Source organism: Passer domesticus, chromosome 3 (assembly GCF_036417665.1).
Source record: "Passer domesticus isolate bPasDom1 chromosome 3, bPasDom1.hap1, whole genome shotgun sequence".
NCBI lineage: Eukaryota > Metazoa > Chordata > Aves > Passeriformes > Passeridae > Passer > Passer domesticus.
Genome location: NC_087476.1, coordinates 36087132 through 36103375, shown reverse-complemented (window position 1 = coordinate 36103375; position 16244 = coordinate 36087132). Strand labels below are relative to the sequence as shown.

Here is a 16244-nt window from a genome sequence, read left to right as displayed (position 1 = left end):
GGCTCGTTCCAGTGTGGAAAAGAGAGGTTGTGACTGGTGCCACATACAGTCAGCGAGAGGCAGAGGAGCGCAAAGGGAGCCTATGCCACCAACAGAGCACGACCACCGAGTTTGTCTGTAAGACCACCATCTCACTTCCCTTTCAGAAAGTGCCTTGTTTATTTAGTTTTTAATGGTATGGCATAAGGACTCGTGTATTTTATAGATAGATACCAAACTGGTATTATCAAAATAAACCCATCTGTTTTATAAACCCGCTATTTACAAAAACGGTTTCTGAAGTTTTTTTGTTTTGTTTTGTTTTTTTAACAAAAATTAAACTATACACCAATCTAAGTTACAGAAACAAAAATAACCTTTATAAGATCACATGTATAAAACAAGAAATGAAATGTGTTTTTATTTAAGGCAATACTGGGCTACTTCACAAATCACCACCTCAAATATATACACTGCTCCACACTACTAATTTTCTATCACATTCACAACGGATTCTTTAATACCAAATATTGTTTTAAATCTTCAATGTAGCAAACTATTTTTATTCACATTTCCATTTTTATTATGGAATCATAAATGCTTTGTAACCAATTAAAAGCAATGAAAAATGTAGCTATAAGAAAACTATTATATTTATGTGTTAACTACATATCAATATCATCCATAGATACTGGATGTTAAAATTTACAAAAATGAGAGTGTGTCAGTACGTTTAACCTATGAAATGTGATCTTATCCAGCTTTTCTTCTGTAAATAAATGTTTTATGCAAAATAAACTGGATATGGCAGACTTAGCTAGCTTTAGTTCAAAAGTTCTTAATTTAAAATGATTAAAGGACAGTTTTAAAAACTTGCTCACTTAGTTACAAATTAAAATTCCGAATATAAATGTGTCATTTAATAGTTTAGACTTACAGACTGCTGGTGGCAGCAAATGATTTACAATAATAAATATATACAAAAAAATGTATCTACAAATAAAGAAAACTGTTATACATGAGAAGTAACCTGGTGAAAGATACCAATCACAGACAATTCACAAAGATTTAGTTTATGGAAAGGACAATCTGATAGAAAGTTGAGGTCTTGATCAAGTATTTACAAAACTGAAGCAATTACTTTCTTCAAGTCCCATAGGGATAAAAACAAATAAGACATTTACATGACTCATGTCATGTTTTTTGCTAGATTAAATCACTTCAAAATAAAAGAGCTCCACAGTTACTAGCATGCTTGATGGCTTCCTATTCAAAATAAATTCTATTACAGGTCATGGTGAAACACATTAGGTTTTCAGTATTTTGATTCACCTTCCTCAGTACCCAAAACAATTACTTTTGCAGCTATAACCTCTGGATTATCCTCCCAACGTCCTTCGAGCTTTCTCAAACTGACAACAGGTTTCATTTCCTGAAGCTGCTTCAACACACGCTCAGAGCAGTCTTTAAGAGTCTTCTCTAACACTATCTTTACATTATCACCACATGGAAGCCGTGATGGGTTGGCAAACGGTACAAGGGTTTCCGTTTCAGAACACGACCACGAGACACTTTCACTTGCTACGGGAGCCTTCTCGCTGGCTTTCCGCGAGTTTGAATGGGATCCTTTTTTGGTTCCGCCGCTGTGGTGTTCTCTTTCAGAGTTCTTCTTTTGCTTCACAGCAGATTCTTCAAGGAACTTGAGGAATGACACTTCAAAGCCCATTGGCTTGAACGAGCTCCAGTCAAAAGCCGCAGGTTGCTCCTCGGCCGTTTGGATGGCAACAGCAGTCTCTTCCTCCTTGTGCAGGCTACTCACACCACTGGGCAGTGCCTCCTCTGTCTTCTCAGCTCTCTTTCTTTTACTCTGAGATATATTTTTTTCTTTATTTGCTCTTTTCAGGTTGTTTGATTTTTGCTTCTCTGAGGGGCAGGAGCTGGTCTCCTGCAAGTCACTATTTACACTGGAAGAGATTTTTGCTTGATTTTCAGCAGTTGAAGAATCCTCATTAATTAGTTTAGTAATGAATAGTTCTGTCAGTTCATCCACTTCATCCTTCTCACCTTTTTCAGTTTCCTTTTGTGATAAGGTAGTTGTGCTTGAATCATTATTGCTTGCTGTCAAACTCGGTTCAGGCTCTTTCACATCAGTTTTTTTATCAGTTTCCTCCTGCTCACAAGAGGCTTCCTTTACTTGGGAGACAGAGTGTTTTTTAGATACAATAAGAAGATTCCTGTGTTGAGAAGTAAAAGCTTTGGACAGTTTGTGACATTTATAGTGTCTTATGATGTTACTTTCACTTGTGACTACAGATGAACATCCCTTTATCATACACGGATACTGAGTCATGAACCTGCTTGTACATTCCGATAAGGCATCATTTCTGGCCTTTATTAAATACACGTACTTGCCACGTTTCAGTGAATAAGCCTTATTTTCCTGAACCTGTATTCCTTTTGAGGTTTTGTTTTCCAAGCTCATGTTTTTCTTTCGTTTTGTTTTCACTGACAGCCTGTTACCCTCTTTTCCCGATCTGTTTTTGAGTCCTCTCTGTTTAGACTTCAATGGTTTCTCCTGATTTGCTTTGCTTGAAATATTTTCCTGGCCTGGTGTCAGCCTCCTGGGTCTTATTAGATGATCTTTATGCCTGTCATTATGTTTGTTAAAAATATGCCTCAAGAGGTTAGACCTAGTAGCGTAAATGCGGTCACAGCCTTCACAGTCACACTTGAACATGCCATCATCTTCTACTTTGTTTGGCTTTATCTCAACACTGTGCTCTGTCTCAAGATGCACAACATAATTCAGATATGCTGTAAACGAAGACTTACACTGAGACTGGTCACAAAAAAACCTTCCCACCTCTGGAGCTGATTTCATGCTTCCAATTTGCTCTGGGGTCATGTCATGAAGCTTCATATAATGCTGTATCAAGCTGGTAACTTCCTGGAAGATACGAGAGCAGTCATTCACCTCACACCTGAACTCTCTGACAGCAGGTTTGGTTTCCACCTCCTCACGTTCCTCTTTGCCTTGCTCATTCTCCTCCTCCACTTCAGCAGAGAAAGCAGGGAGGTCTGATTTGTGCACAGCTTGGTAATGAAGAATTAGGTTCTGTTGTATTGTGAAAGCTGCAAAGCAGCCCTGATGGACGCACCGGTACGGTCTGTAAGGGCTGTACCTAGGGGGAAACTCCAGAGATTTTGTTACGGGCTTCCTACCATTCCTCTCCTCTTTCTCCTTCCTGTGCTTCCTAGCCTTGCGTACTTTGGCTTGTTCCTGCGTACTATCATAAGACGCTGGATTGTGCTGCTCCAGTGGAACAGAAACCACCTGGGGAGGTTTTTCCAGTCTTTCAGGAATATTATTTTCTGGTAGAAGTTTTTCCAATACTTTTACAGGCTCTACAGCTTCCTTTATTTGAGTTTCTTTGACCAATGGAGCTACAGTTTTGTTTTCCATTACTAGTGTCTGCACAGTTTTTATTTCAACGGGTTGTGGGGCTGTGTTTACAGTTTCATTTTGAGATCTTCTGCCATAAGGCCTCTTAATTTTTAATTTTACCATCTCCTCTGTTGTAAAATGATGCACGAGCTGACAGTGTGCTCGGAGATTAGAGTTTCTTGTGAATGTTTTTGGACAGGTAGCTACAACACATTTGAATGGGGCATACTTCAGTTGATGTTTCTTTATTTCTAGTATCATTTCTGCAGTGTACTGATGGATCTTGCCATAGTGTTTAAATAATGCATCTTTTGTCATAGCACTGTAACTGCAGCCAGGATTCTGACATACAAAAGGTTTATTAACTCTATCACTAAATTGAATGTTACTTGCTTCTGGAGATAGCTGGATGAGGGGCTTATTTTCAATTGATACAACAGGAACTGCTGGTGCTAGCTTATCTGCTGGAGGACACTGAGAAACAGTTCCAGAGATGGGAAGGGGAGACTCATCTTCTAGCTTCAGTTTTTGCAAGCCTTCCAAAATTTCTGACATTTGAGTATCATCCTTTTGAGGTATCTCAGACTGAGCAGAGCTACCCTTTGCAGCAGAAACATTCCCTCTGTGCACAGCAAACTGAGTAGAAGTCTGCAGTTTTACACTGTGTGCAGAATTTTCTGAAGCAGCCTGGGAGTTATTTACTTGCAAGTTCTGCCCTGAAGCAGCAACAGTATCCTGAATTTCAGTTTTCACCTCAAGCATCTGTGAATTCATAGCAGTTTTAATAATTTCCAGGGTTTTTTCAAAGTTCTGCATAACACTGTCCTGTGAAATCTGTTCTTCTGAATTTGCTTGCACACAAGAATTTGCAGACATCATTTGGGAATCCCCATTTTCAGTTTTTACTGTTAAAGGGGGCAGAACTGTATGAGCCTCAAGATTTGTCTTGAAATTCTCTTTGATACTGGCCATGAATAACTGATTGTCAACATTACTGAGTTTCTGTGCAAGATTTTCCACCACCGTTTGAGAGCCACAATTTGCCAGCGAGTTGGACTGAAAACTTTCTCCCTGTATTTGCGTGTTTCCTTCAGTGCTTTTGGTTAGAAGTCCCATTACTGTTGCATTATTTACTGCTAATTTCTGTGGTGTATTGGGCACAAGTAGGGGTGTAGGTGTTTTTCTCTTCCTCTTTGAAGAGCTGGTTCCCTTCTTATTTAAGTTGCTTGATCCCGAATTCTTGGGACTACTTATAACTGAAACTCGTGAACTGTTCCCTGCAAAATTTTGTGCTGCTGCAACAGCGTTAGAATATGAGCTAGGGCACAAGCCATTTTCAATGGTCTTTAGCATTAGGCCCTCTGTTGTAAAACCAGGCAAACTCTTGCATTCGTTTAGTGGAGGAATTTTGGCATTGAGGGTCCTGTTTTGGTCTGTCAGCAGGGTACTGGGGTTACAGACTGTCTGCAGCAGAGACGGCGTGGCTGAGCTGGGGAGAACGGCTGCATTCATCTGAGTTGTACCAGAGACACAACTTGTTGTAACCACACGTGGAAGTACTTCTGTGTTATCAAAGCTACTCGGGATGCCTGTAGTTTCCAAGGTTTGCTTTATAATTTGATTACCTTCCTCATTCCCACTGGTATTAAAGTTAGTCACATTGGCCCGTGGAAACATAGTCTGCAGTGCGGAACGATTTTCAGCTGCAAGTAACTGGAGAAATGATGGATCTTTAAAACATGTCTCTGGATTGAAGGCAGACTCCTGAGGTTGCTGCAAGTTTAATGAATTTGAAGAAAGAATCATACTGGCAAGCAAAGATTGTCCATTAGCCTGCAGGGCTTCTGGAGAAATTTCTGATCCTTCAAGAGGCTTACAGTAAGACCTCTTAGATAAGTGACCACCAAGTGATCTAGGATTAGTAAAAACTCTGAAACACCTGCTACAGATAAATTTGCCATCTCTAATTATTGCTGGCCACTTTGCTCGCTTGTTATGTTTTGGCTTCCTTTCTTTCCCATTTGACCCTCTGCCACGATCTTTTTTCACCTTTTCTGAAGCTGGGTGCTGAGAACTAGTTTCACTGAAGTTATTTTCACTACTCAATTGTGAGGGAAATATTTGATCAACACTTTCCTCTTTTGGGAAGGTAGAACTAGTGTTTCCTTCTAGTTGCAAAGAAAAGCTATTTGTGTTATTTTCCAGTTGGGAGAAGACTGAATTTGGAGGATTTTCTGCTGATGAAGGAAAGAGAGACATTGGACCATTTTCTGCAGGCAAAGGAAGAAAAGGATCTGAACCACCATCAATATTCAGAGGCATAACTGTTTTTGCTAGATCATCCAACTGGGAAGGTAAAGTTGCAGCAGACAAATTTTCCATTTGTGAACACAAAACACTCTCAGGCTCACTTTTAATACGAGTAGACAAATTTGGATTTATGACACTTTCCACTACAGGCAACATAGGATTAGCTAGATTTTCTAGGTGGGTTGGGAAAAGAGTACTTGAGACATGCTGCACTTGACTGGAACAGGTGGGATTCAAATTCGATTTGTTCTGTGCAGTGAAAGCAGCACCACTGGGATTGCCCACTTGTGAAGGCATAAGATAAACAATCTTCCCATCATTCGGCACATTTTGCAGATTGCTGGATTTCCGTGGTTTCTTATTTTTACGCTGCATTTTAAAAGCAGCATATTCATCAGGGTGTGCTGCCTTCATGTGTTTGCCAATGCTCTGTGACGAATTGTATGTTCGAGTACACCCCTCAACCTGACAATTAAATTTCTGAATTGGGGCTGCTGGTGACACAGCTGGAACTAAAGAGCTGTTTATGTTAGGCTGTGATGGAATAAATGAAATACTTTCTAAAGTTTTTAAAGGCAGGTTATAGAGATTAGCTGCAGCTTTAATACTGTCTTCAATTTCAAGTTTGGAAATGGGTACACCATTTCGATACCCCGTCTGATTCTGCATGCTGAATGGATTTACAATGCTCACTTGTCTTTCTAAGCTTTTTGATTCAAGGGCTTCTGGTTTTGATGTGTCTGAGGTCACAGAAACAGTTTGAATATTCTGAGTCTGACTGAGACAGCCTTCCTCCTTTCTCTCTTGGAAAACTGGAAGACAAGAGTCAACTGATGGGCACAAGTGCTGGACTCCAGGTTTAGTAGTATCTACTTTACTGGCAGTAGCAGCCAATTTACCTCTTTTTACGAAGTTATCGCGGATCTTCTGGTTAACAACAGACAGCTTAACGCTGCCTCCTGGAACTGTTTCTTCTGTTTTTATTGAACCCATAGGAGACTGCTCTGAACTAGCATTAGGCAAGGAATTGCTTTGCTGCAGTACACTCACGGATATATTTACACTTTCATTCCCTACTGGTTCTGCTTTGATTTGGTTCCAGACATTTTCTCCTTCAATGAAACTGCTTCGGTTTTCAGCTGGAGGAGGTGTCAATTCCTCTTTAACTGCAACTCCATCAGTACTTTCATTAGCTTTGGAAGGCTGACTAAGATCAGGCTGATTAGTTTTGTTTTCAGGCTGCTCTTCTTTTTCAGGCTGCTTGTTGTGATCCTCAACATGCTTCTCCAGTTCATTCTGTGAGCGGTACACCTTCCCACAGCCGGTGACTCTGCAGGTATAGGTATTATAGTGTTGTGCTTCATGATCATAGAGTAAATAGGCTTCAGAAAACACTCTGCCACATTTGGGAAACATACACTTGGCTCTGAAGACTTGATGCTCTCTCCTATGGGTCAGCAGCTCAGCGTAACTGTTAAAGCCAGCCTTACATTTCATCTGTATGCAGATGTAAGGCTTGCTGCCACAGTGCATTTGTAAATGATCATTCAGGTGAGTAACACTTACAAAATGTCGTCTGCAGTACTGGCAAATCACTTTTTTGCTTTGCATTTCAAGGAAACGTTTAGCTTCTTCATTATCTTTATGGCCCTTTGCGTGTGCTATTAGATTTTTAAAATATTTAAAGCCTTTTTTACAAAGTGTTACAGGGCAGGTGAATTCATTAACAGGGGGTGGCTTTTGAACTGGCACTATCTCTGGTATGTAAGGTTTATCTTTGTCATCGTTTTCATCATCCGAGCCATCGTTATCATTAAACACAATGAAGTCTGTTGAATAGAGGCTGTTCTTCTTAATGGGTCGCTGCTCCTGTTTGGATACAGAATTCGTTTTCTGATTCTCATTGGCAGCTGCTATTTTAGGAGGTCTTCCCAGTCGCCTCAGTGGTTTCATAGCAGCTAATCTCTCTTTGCTAGATTTTTTCACATGCAAAGTTACATGGGGAACAAAGTTTTCTTTAGAATTAAAATTTTGGGCACAAATAGGGCAACTGTAAATTCCATCTTTATAATGTTTCTGTGCATGTCTAACTATTCTATGACCTAGGAATTCCTTGTCACATAACACACAATACTGCATGTAAGCTTGCCAGTTCCTAAATCTAGCCGATATGAACCCCCTCTCTCTGAGTTTTTTGATTTCTCTCTTTTTCTGCTTTTCATCTCTGATACCCCTAAGAAGGCTGGTAGCCTCATCAATGCCAGCAAGCCCATTCAGAGAAGTTTCTTTACTATCTTCTTGGCCATCCTCAACCTTCTCATAAACTTCGCTATCGTTCAGTTCGTCTATGGATGACACGATGGATGCCTCCTCTCCCATAAGTGCCAGACACTGACGCTTTAGAGTTTTCCAGTCCCAGAACTCTGGATCAAAAGGCCACTGAGTTTTCAGTACAAGTAAGAGCTCACAGCGCAAAGAATTTGGTATTGGAAGATTCTCTTCATCATACTTCTGGTCAGGCTGATTATATAGCATTTCAACAGCGTAATACGCATCCACAGTGGGTTCCAGAAGAAATTCACTCAGCTGACAAGCACGTTTCACCTCCAAATCATCTGGAAGTAAGCAGGAGATAGTCTTGCAAATAGATATCTTGACATCTGCATTTTCACTGGATTCTAAGCGCAATGCTTTCACACACAGTTCAATGCATGTTGCAAGTCCAGCACCATCAATCTGTAAAGCAAGAGCAATTTTAGTAAGTCATTTTATCCAACTCTTTCTATATTTTTAAGTAAAAGATGTCATTATTCAATCAAAAGTGTCAGAAAAAATGCACCTGGGGTTCACAGTAATGCTTTCTACCTCAAGAAACAGAATGGATTGTCTTCAGATGCTATTCCTTAAGTTGCATAATTTGTCTTCATGCTACTAAAAAAATGTTGAAGTTTACATACAACTTAAAGACCAATTAATTGTATGTTCTGTCTAGTTTGAGGACTTTTGGACTGTATGTTAGAGGTGTTTGGTTTATATTAGAGCAATATTGAGCCTTTTCCTTGGAGTAAAGCCTGTCAGTTGTGCCACAGGTATTTGAGACGAGCTTCTATGAAACATCAACTTAACACTGGTAGAAATCAAATGGTAAAAATTGCTACAGTTAAAGAAAAACATGTGATCTTCAGAGAGATCTATAATTTGGAGATCACTTAAGGTAAAAGCTTTCTTTTTAAAAATTATGTCACTTCAAAGTCAACTGACCTCAACTGAACACATGGCTTGAGTCCAACTGAAAGCAGTAAGTATAGTTAGGTTTTGTTAAATGTTCCATCATTTGAATGTTCTGAAGGTCATGTGGTCTTGACACATGACTTACGTTGACCCTAAGGCAACACTATTTACATTTATATTGACTTTACAAGCTCTTCATGCTGCCAGGGATGTATGAGAGAGGCTGTGGCATACATGAGCATAAAATTCAGCAAATTTATGAATGTACAAATCTACTACCCACATAGTCTCCAATTTCTGCCAACAAGTAAATGCTCACTAGAAAAAAATTAATATGGCACAGAGCAGGCAGCAGGCAGAGATCATAGTATCACAAGACTCCGTGAAAGTTATTTTCCTCCCCCTATCTAAATCCAATTTATTTCACATCTTATGGGGGAGGGGGAAACTTTAAGTTTAGAAGCCCATGATTAGCCATACCAGAACACTGAAAAACAAAACCACGAAATTTTATGCTTAGAATTAATTTCCCAACTTACAGAAATCTTCATAAGAGCTCAATTTAGCTATCAATATTAAATATTGCTACTATTAAAGAAACTAAGAAAACTAGATTACAAGGTTAGTAAGAAAGATGAGCAGGGTTTCAATACAACATTGGATCTAAGCCCACAAGTGACAAGTATTTAATTTATCAAAATAAACTGCATTCATAAGTGGCAATTCAAAAGGTTTTGAGTTGTAGTTTTGGGGTTTTTTTTGTGTAGCTTCTTTTCTTTCTAATTTCCTGTAATTTTCCTTTTCTTATATATTAACATACACCCTTTATTTCCTTTTCTCATAAGCTGGTCCTCTCAATTTTCTGTAATTTTTGAAATATGGAAAATAATGGTGAGGAATGTTAGGGCCTGCTTACAGAAAATACCACATTTAGAGGACACAGGCAAACCTAGAGGCCATAACCTCACCTTTAGTTCTTTCTTCATCTCAGTTGTGGCATCCAGATTTTCTGTTTAATCCCACTCTTTTTGCAAAGGAACTGAAGATTTAATGATTCAAAATGAATCAATTTATAATTTACCTGCAGAAGGAAGTTACTATGGCCTTTCCTAAAACCAATAAGAATTGCCCTGAAACTGGTACTATACAGAAAGACAGGATGTCAAAGAAGTTTTCATAAATTTTCCTGATTACAGTTCCATTGAAAGTGCCAAAAATATTCTTTCAGGAGTATCCTTACCTCTGAATTAATTACTTTAATCAGGAAGAAAATGTGATAAACAGTCTTAGTTAATACAGAAAGTTGACGACATCTCTCTAGATACACTTGAATAGAAGGCTCTACTCTTTGCTGCAGTTTACTCCAGAAAAGAGTCAGTTCCCTAGAACAAGAGAACAATATTTCAGGGCCATCAATGCAACCACTTGTCTTATAACAAGAAATGCAAAACTAAGAACAGTTTCCATTTTGTCTTTGGGAAAAGAAAAAGCCTGAAATTTATTTACACCTTATCTTTTATTAAAATACCCACACTATTAAGTATCTAAATTTCAAAATTATGACAACGGCTCAATTCCAGAAGGACAGTTCAGAATAAAACCTTTATTACCACAATTTATGGTACATAATTTACTCATTATGTAGCCTTGGAAAAAAGAAGTCTTGCCCAGTAGTTTACTATTCACAGACTGGAACTGTATACTTCTGAACTCTTAGTAATTACTAACACCTACAGAGGATTGGCTTTTCTCTGTGCTAGATACACTTTTTCTGAAGTAACTCTGCTTTAAGAGCTGAATGTGACTGTGATTTAGCAAGAAATTAGCCTCCAAAGTCGAACAGTATCACAGCATCTACATTTATCTTATTTGTTCATTCCTCCTCAGGTGCAAAGAGCCAAGAGTACCTAGTACCTTGTAAAATGCTGGAACACCCAAAACTTTAGCAGAATCTCTTAAAGCAAAATCCTGCATTAGCAGTTTTCTCCTGCTGCTGCACATAAAACAGAGATGCACAGACAAAGCAAATTCTTCAGGAATTATACAGGTTTGCTAGTTAGCAGAAGGAAGTTAAAACCCTAACAGCTCAAATATCTGCGAACAAAGACCAGTTACTTGTTACCACATTAACAAAAGCAAGCCTTAAACAATACCTATTTTCATCTAGCTTATTACTGTGGTTATAGTAGTAGTAACGAGCTTCTTCCTTTCTAAGTTTGTTAGAAAAAGAAACTGTGTTATTACAGGACAGAAAGAACAGCACTTACTCGTTAAATGCTGACCAGTTGCCTGCAGTTACTAGATTTCTTATTTCTACAGAAAAATTATTAACCAGCTATTGGTGTTTGCCTCATCATAGAGACACCCTTCAAATTCCTGTGATGGATGCTTATATTGCAAAATCCATTTCTCTTCTTTTTTAGCTCTCCAATACTCTTATCTCCTTTCTGTTTAGCTCACAGATTTTATCAGCTAAAGAAAATTAACTTACAGCTAATGTATCTTCCCCAGACCAAGTTTTTGTTCTTAGATAGAAAACAATATTTAAACTCACCAGGCACAGTACATCTCCCCTTGCTGCAGCTGGCGAGATAGAAATGCTGCACATAGAATTAGAGCACTTTTTTCATCTCCATCAGATTCCAGGTTACAGATCATTTCTAGTGCATCTTTGCAATCTACTTCTGCAATCTAGAAGACAAGAAAGAGAAGAACAAGACTCAGAAAGTGGTTGCATTTTCACACAGTCACATTAGTCTTTGCAAGACAATAATTCAGAACTTTAATTTAACAGTCAGATAGAGATGAGCTTGAAAGCAAATCAGTATATTTCTAGACAGTATCAAAACTCATTATGCCACCAGAAAAACTGTCTTACTAAAGTGAAAACAAACTTTTTTCCTAAACCGACTTATTCGTATCTAGTGTCCCAGTCACCTAAGAATTTTTAAGTATATTAATTATTCATATCTATCACTTACATATGGTAATAGTGATATGAAGTCTTGCAACTTTAAATTGCAGCTTAACACAAAAAAGAAAATTACTTGTAATTTTAATCCAGTTTACTTGTCACTGATGTCACTACTGCTTTAATACAATGAAGTGAATGTTTAACGAATCTGAGGTTTAACATGACTGTTCTAGTACCTTTTAAAAAATCAAAGATATGAAGAAAAGGAAAGCTGAAGCAGGTCATCTGAATGCTGTTCTAGAAGAACGCTACAGTCTGTACAATATAAATTATCTGTCAAGTACCAATGGAAGTACTTAGTTTAATGGCAAATCAAAGGAAAAATCACAGCTGCCCAGCACTACTAGACAGCTACATCAGTACTGGATCAGTGCACTTGCTGTAACAGCTACTGTCTAATTTGATTCTCAGTACACTGGTTTGATTACATCAATTAGTGCATCTGGCAGGACATGCTGGTATTTATTCTTTGACACCAGCAGCTGAAGAATAGCTTGACTATGACAACAGCACTGGTGGAAGTCTCTCTTGAGAAATCACAAGACCACCCAAAGCAAGAAACAGAAGTGCTCACCCAAGCACCCAGCTGGTCCGGCACTCTGGGTAAGGCGGCAGCACAGCTGGGTTGGGCACCACGGTATCCAGCAATCAAACTACAATTTTGAATAGTACAACTACTTATTTTCACACCTCTAAATTGACACTTTCTAAATATACTAACAGCCTGAATGTCACCAGAGGTTTAATAATATCAAAATCATCTTCTAAAGAAAACTGCATTTCTTAACATGGAACAGTATAAATGTAACAGCAATTTAGCCTGAAGATCTGCTATGTTCAGTGCTCCTTCTCAGACAGGGACTATCAATTAAAAGCTAAGAGAAGAATATAGCAAACTGAACTTATAATAAGGGAACTTTTTTCATTAAAAGCTTTTCCAGCCTGTCATACCTCCTAAGGGACCCTGTTTCTAACAAAGGTTTGTACATCAAGTTTGTCAGTCTAGCATTTCATAGTACAGATCTCAATTCTTCACATTACTGAAGGAAACAGACTAATTCATACTGAAAAATTTCTTAAATGTTACTTTCCTACCTAGTCTAAATGGATAAAAAAATTTCCACACCAAAAACATACTTTTTTACACTTTTTTTTATTATTTTCTTGCTGTTCTCACACTACAGAAATAACAGTCCTTCTCAGTTTGTAAGTCCACCCTGACACTTAAAAGCTTATCTGCCTTCTCTTGGTAAGACATGGTCTTTCCAAAATGGTTAGCAATACTGCAGTTAGCTGAAGCTGCTAATCTAAGCAATGCAAAGCTCAGAAATACCTAAATTAGGTTCTTTCTGATAACCTAGTATAAACTTCTCTGTACTTTATGACATCCAAAGAAACAAGGTTAACCCATTCCTGTTGTCCAGGGGATTCACGGTTCATTCACTGAACCAGCCCATTCTGTGTTGGGGCTGAATAATGAAGGAAGCCTATTTGCAGGGTCATAAATTCCAAGTTCCATTGCCTATCTCCAGCAAACAAAGCTAAGATTGCACAGCCCTGTCATAGCCCCTCCTGAGTCTGTTCTGACAGGGTCTGCAGCAGCCAGAGCTGGGAGGAGAGCAGGACTGACGCAATTCCACTGAGTATCCGAAGAACATGCTCAGTGAGAAGCTGTCATCTTAGAATTTCATCTGTATCTAGGGCAGGAAAGTTTTCCAGCTCTAATCAGTGTGCAACTCTTATCCCTTTAGGTTCAATTGCAATATGCTTAATATTTAACATAAAAAGATGACAGCAACAAAAGACAGCAGAGACATTGGCAGACAAGAAAAGTGACATTTGCAGTTGGTTTTCCTTCAAGAAGGAAAAAGTCTCAGCTAAAACTTTGGAGTGGGATGAGAAATGAAGATGCCACCTCAAAGAATGCAAAAGACCAAAGCTGTCATCTCCTCTCTGACTTCTGTATTTAAATTAGAAGGATTTTATATTACAAACCACATCAATGATCTGATTTCCCCTTCAACTGCACCCAGGAATTTGGGTGAAGTTACATTTATTCCCTGAACTGTAAGCAGCATCTAAAGAGCCCCATTCTATGTACTAGGTATACCCAAAAAGCAATATAGTTCAAATAATAAGAGTGGGAAAATTATTAAATTCACTTTACTAAGGAGGTCTGAGGCAGAGTTTTAAAATACTTTAAGCAAAATCAAGCACAAAGTTATGGCACAGCCAGAAAATGCCCATTAATGACCTAAAAATACACTTCCATGAGTGTTTTGAGTCATTACTACTCAGCTTAAAATTAACTTCAATTAAAAGAAAACAATACCAAATACATTTTAATCCTGTTTTAAAAGAAAAATCTATTCTACAGAACACCAGCTTATGATTAATGACTTTACTACCATTAAAGAAAGTCTAAGAAAAAAAATTCTTCATTATTTACTTACTTCTTCCATTAGCCTTTCATTTGGTGATCCTGAACAAAGACAGACCAGGTAGGTTTGTTTGAAATTGCCTTTCACACTGATTTCTGGATGGTCAGAGCAGAGTTTTGCCAGGGCAGTAGCTTGCGTTAATTGCTTTGTTTTCATTAGGTGCTTAATACGCATATCCAGCAGGACAGGGCCTTCTGACACCAAAAATTCATTCACTTAAAAAAAAAAAAAGAAAAAAAAAGCCAAAACATTATATGCATGTTACAGAGTTAAAAGACTGCATTTACTCATCATACTTGACCCCTGAAATTTACACAAACCAAAACAGATACAAAAGATATGAAGCAAGGATGAGAGAAAAGCTTCTCGGTGAACTGCACTTCTTTATCTTAAAGACTCCCTGCCACAGACCTTTCATATACTTGCAGGTTTTAATTCATTCTAATTTCTTAGCTAAACAGCTGCACACCAAACAGACTGAGAGACTATACAAATATTAAAATACGTTGATACTATTTAATTACAGTTCTACAGAAATACAACACAAAGCCACTACTCTCACATCCTTTGTACGCTTGTGCTGCGCCTTTGCCAACGTTGCCTTTTAAAGATCTTGCTGTTGGAAGGATATATGTGACAAGTACAAAAGTTTCTGAACCTGTTTTTATTGGTGTGAAATGTTCTATACTATACACCCACAGAATACAGTCAAACACTTGATGGTTCTTCAACCAAAAAAGTTTCCTTATTTGAAAAAAGAGGCATATCTTTGACATATATTTGACTGTGCATAGTCTAAAACTCAAAGGAGATGGGTACTGCACTGGATTTTTCAAACATGCTCCCACCAGAGCTAAACTCTGTAGTCTACACTAACAACCCATAGCTGCCTCAATGGAAGGCATAAGAATTCTACAAAAAGGGGGAACACAGGTTAATGTTCCAAATCTTAAATATATACATCTTGGGGTCTTATCCAGATCTTCAGGATCAAAACTGTTTCAGCTTTGAAGCATGAGGTTTAGTACTACCTCTAGAACATTTAAAGTCAATTATTAAAACTAGACACTTAGGCAATCAATTTTCTCTAATCCTTTTGACATCATCCCCTCCCTGTTTTCAAAAGGTAGATATATACTGCACAAAAAACCCCTTGGTTTTCAATTGCCTTCACTTCAATTTCATAACACATTCTCACATCTTTTAAAAACAGCACACTTCTTCTACTGTTTTTTGTTTCTTTTGTGAAAACTAGCACATTCATGATATGCTTTAAGTATTAGGAGTAAAATCTTGATAATTTCTGAATGAGATTTTTTTCCAGCCTTTGAGTAGTCCCAAAACCTTCCAGTCATCTGCAGTGCTCACTTGCTGACACATTTTAATAGGAACTTTCATCATATTCCTTTTAATTTCCTTATCATGAATTTCACCTAAATCATGTTGCCCATTCACTTAATTTATATTTTTTGACTTTTCAAACCCTGTTTCACTTTAATTAAATAAGTACATTCAATAAGCAAAAATTAATTCTCTCTGTAATGCTTGAACTATTAGAATATGGAACATGGTTTACTTAAAAAAAAAAAAAAAGCTCATCTCATTCTTTGCTTCTTCCCATTCTATTTAGTTTGATTCACTACTGTCTTTATTTCATGACTTCTCCTCCTTCTAGCTGCTTATATGGAACTTTACCAAAAGTCCATCTTGAAATCAGAATCAGGTCAACTGTTTTCTTTACCACTTCAGAGCACAAGGCTTAAAGGCAGAAAATACTGCCTTTTGCAGAAATCAGGCCTGTTAGACCCCATCATTATCTTTCATGCATTTTCAGATTTATGGTTGAATTATCATTTCAACCAAC

At 37.9% G+C, this 16244-nt stretch overlaps 1 protein-coding gene across 5 annotated transcripts in view; it reads right to left on the bottom strand.

The window, feature by feature from the left end:
• Positions 1 to 469: 469 nt before the first annotated feature.
• The window catches only part of ZNF292 (zinc finger protein 292), a 49297-nt gene continuing 33522 nt past the window's right edge, over positions 470 to 16244 (bottom strand). For 3 of the 5 annotated variants that reach the window (XM_064412601.1, XM_064412599.1, XM_064412602.1), the window contains 4 exons: positions 14393 to 14595; positions 11520 to 11656; positions 10206 to 10347; positions 470 to 8470 (listed from right to left, as the gene is read on the bottom strand). In XM_064412601.1, the coding sequence (XP_064268671.1) occupies positions 1295 to 8470; positions 10206 to 10347; positions 11520 to 11656; positions 14393 to 14595 (7658 nt within the window). In that variant the 3' untranslated portion in view covers positions 470 to 1294. Of the gene's footprint in view, positions 8471 to 10205; positions 10348 to 11519; positions 11657 to 12115; positions 12380 to 12513; positions 12593 to 14392; positions 14596 to 16244 lie in introns of those variants that run through there. The other 2 variants (XM_064412603.1, XM_064412604.1) reach the window with 2 other exon arrangements.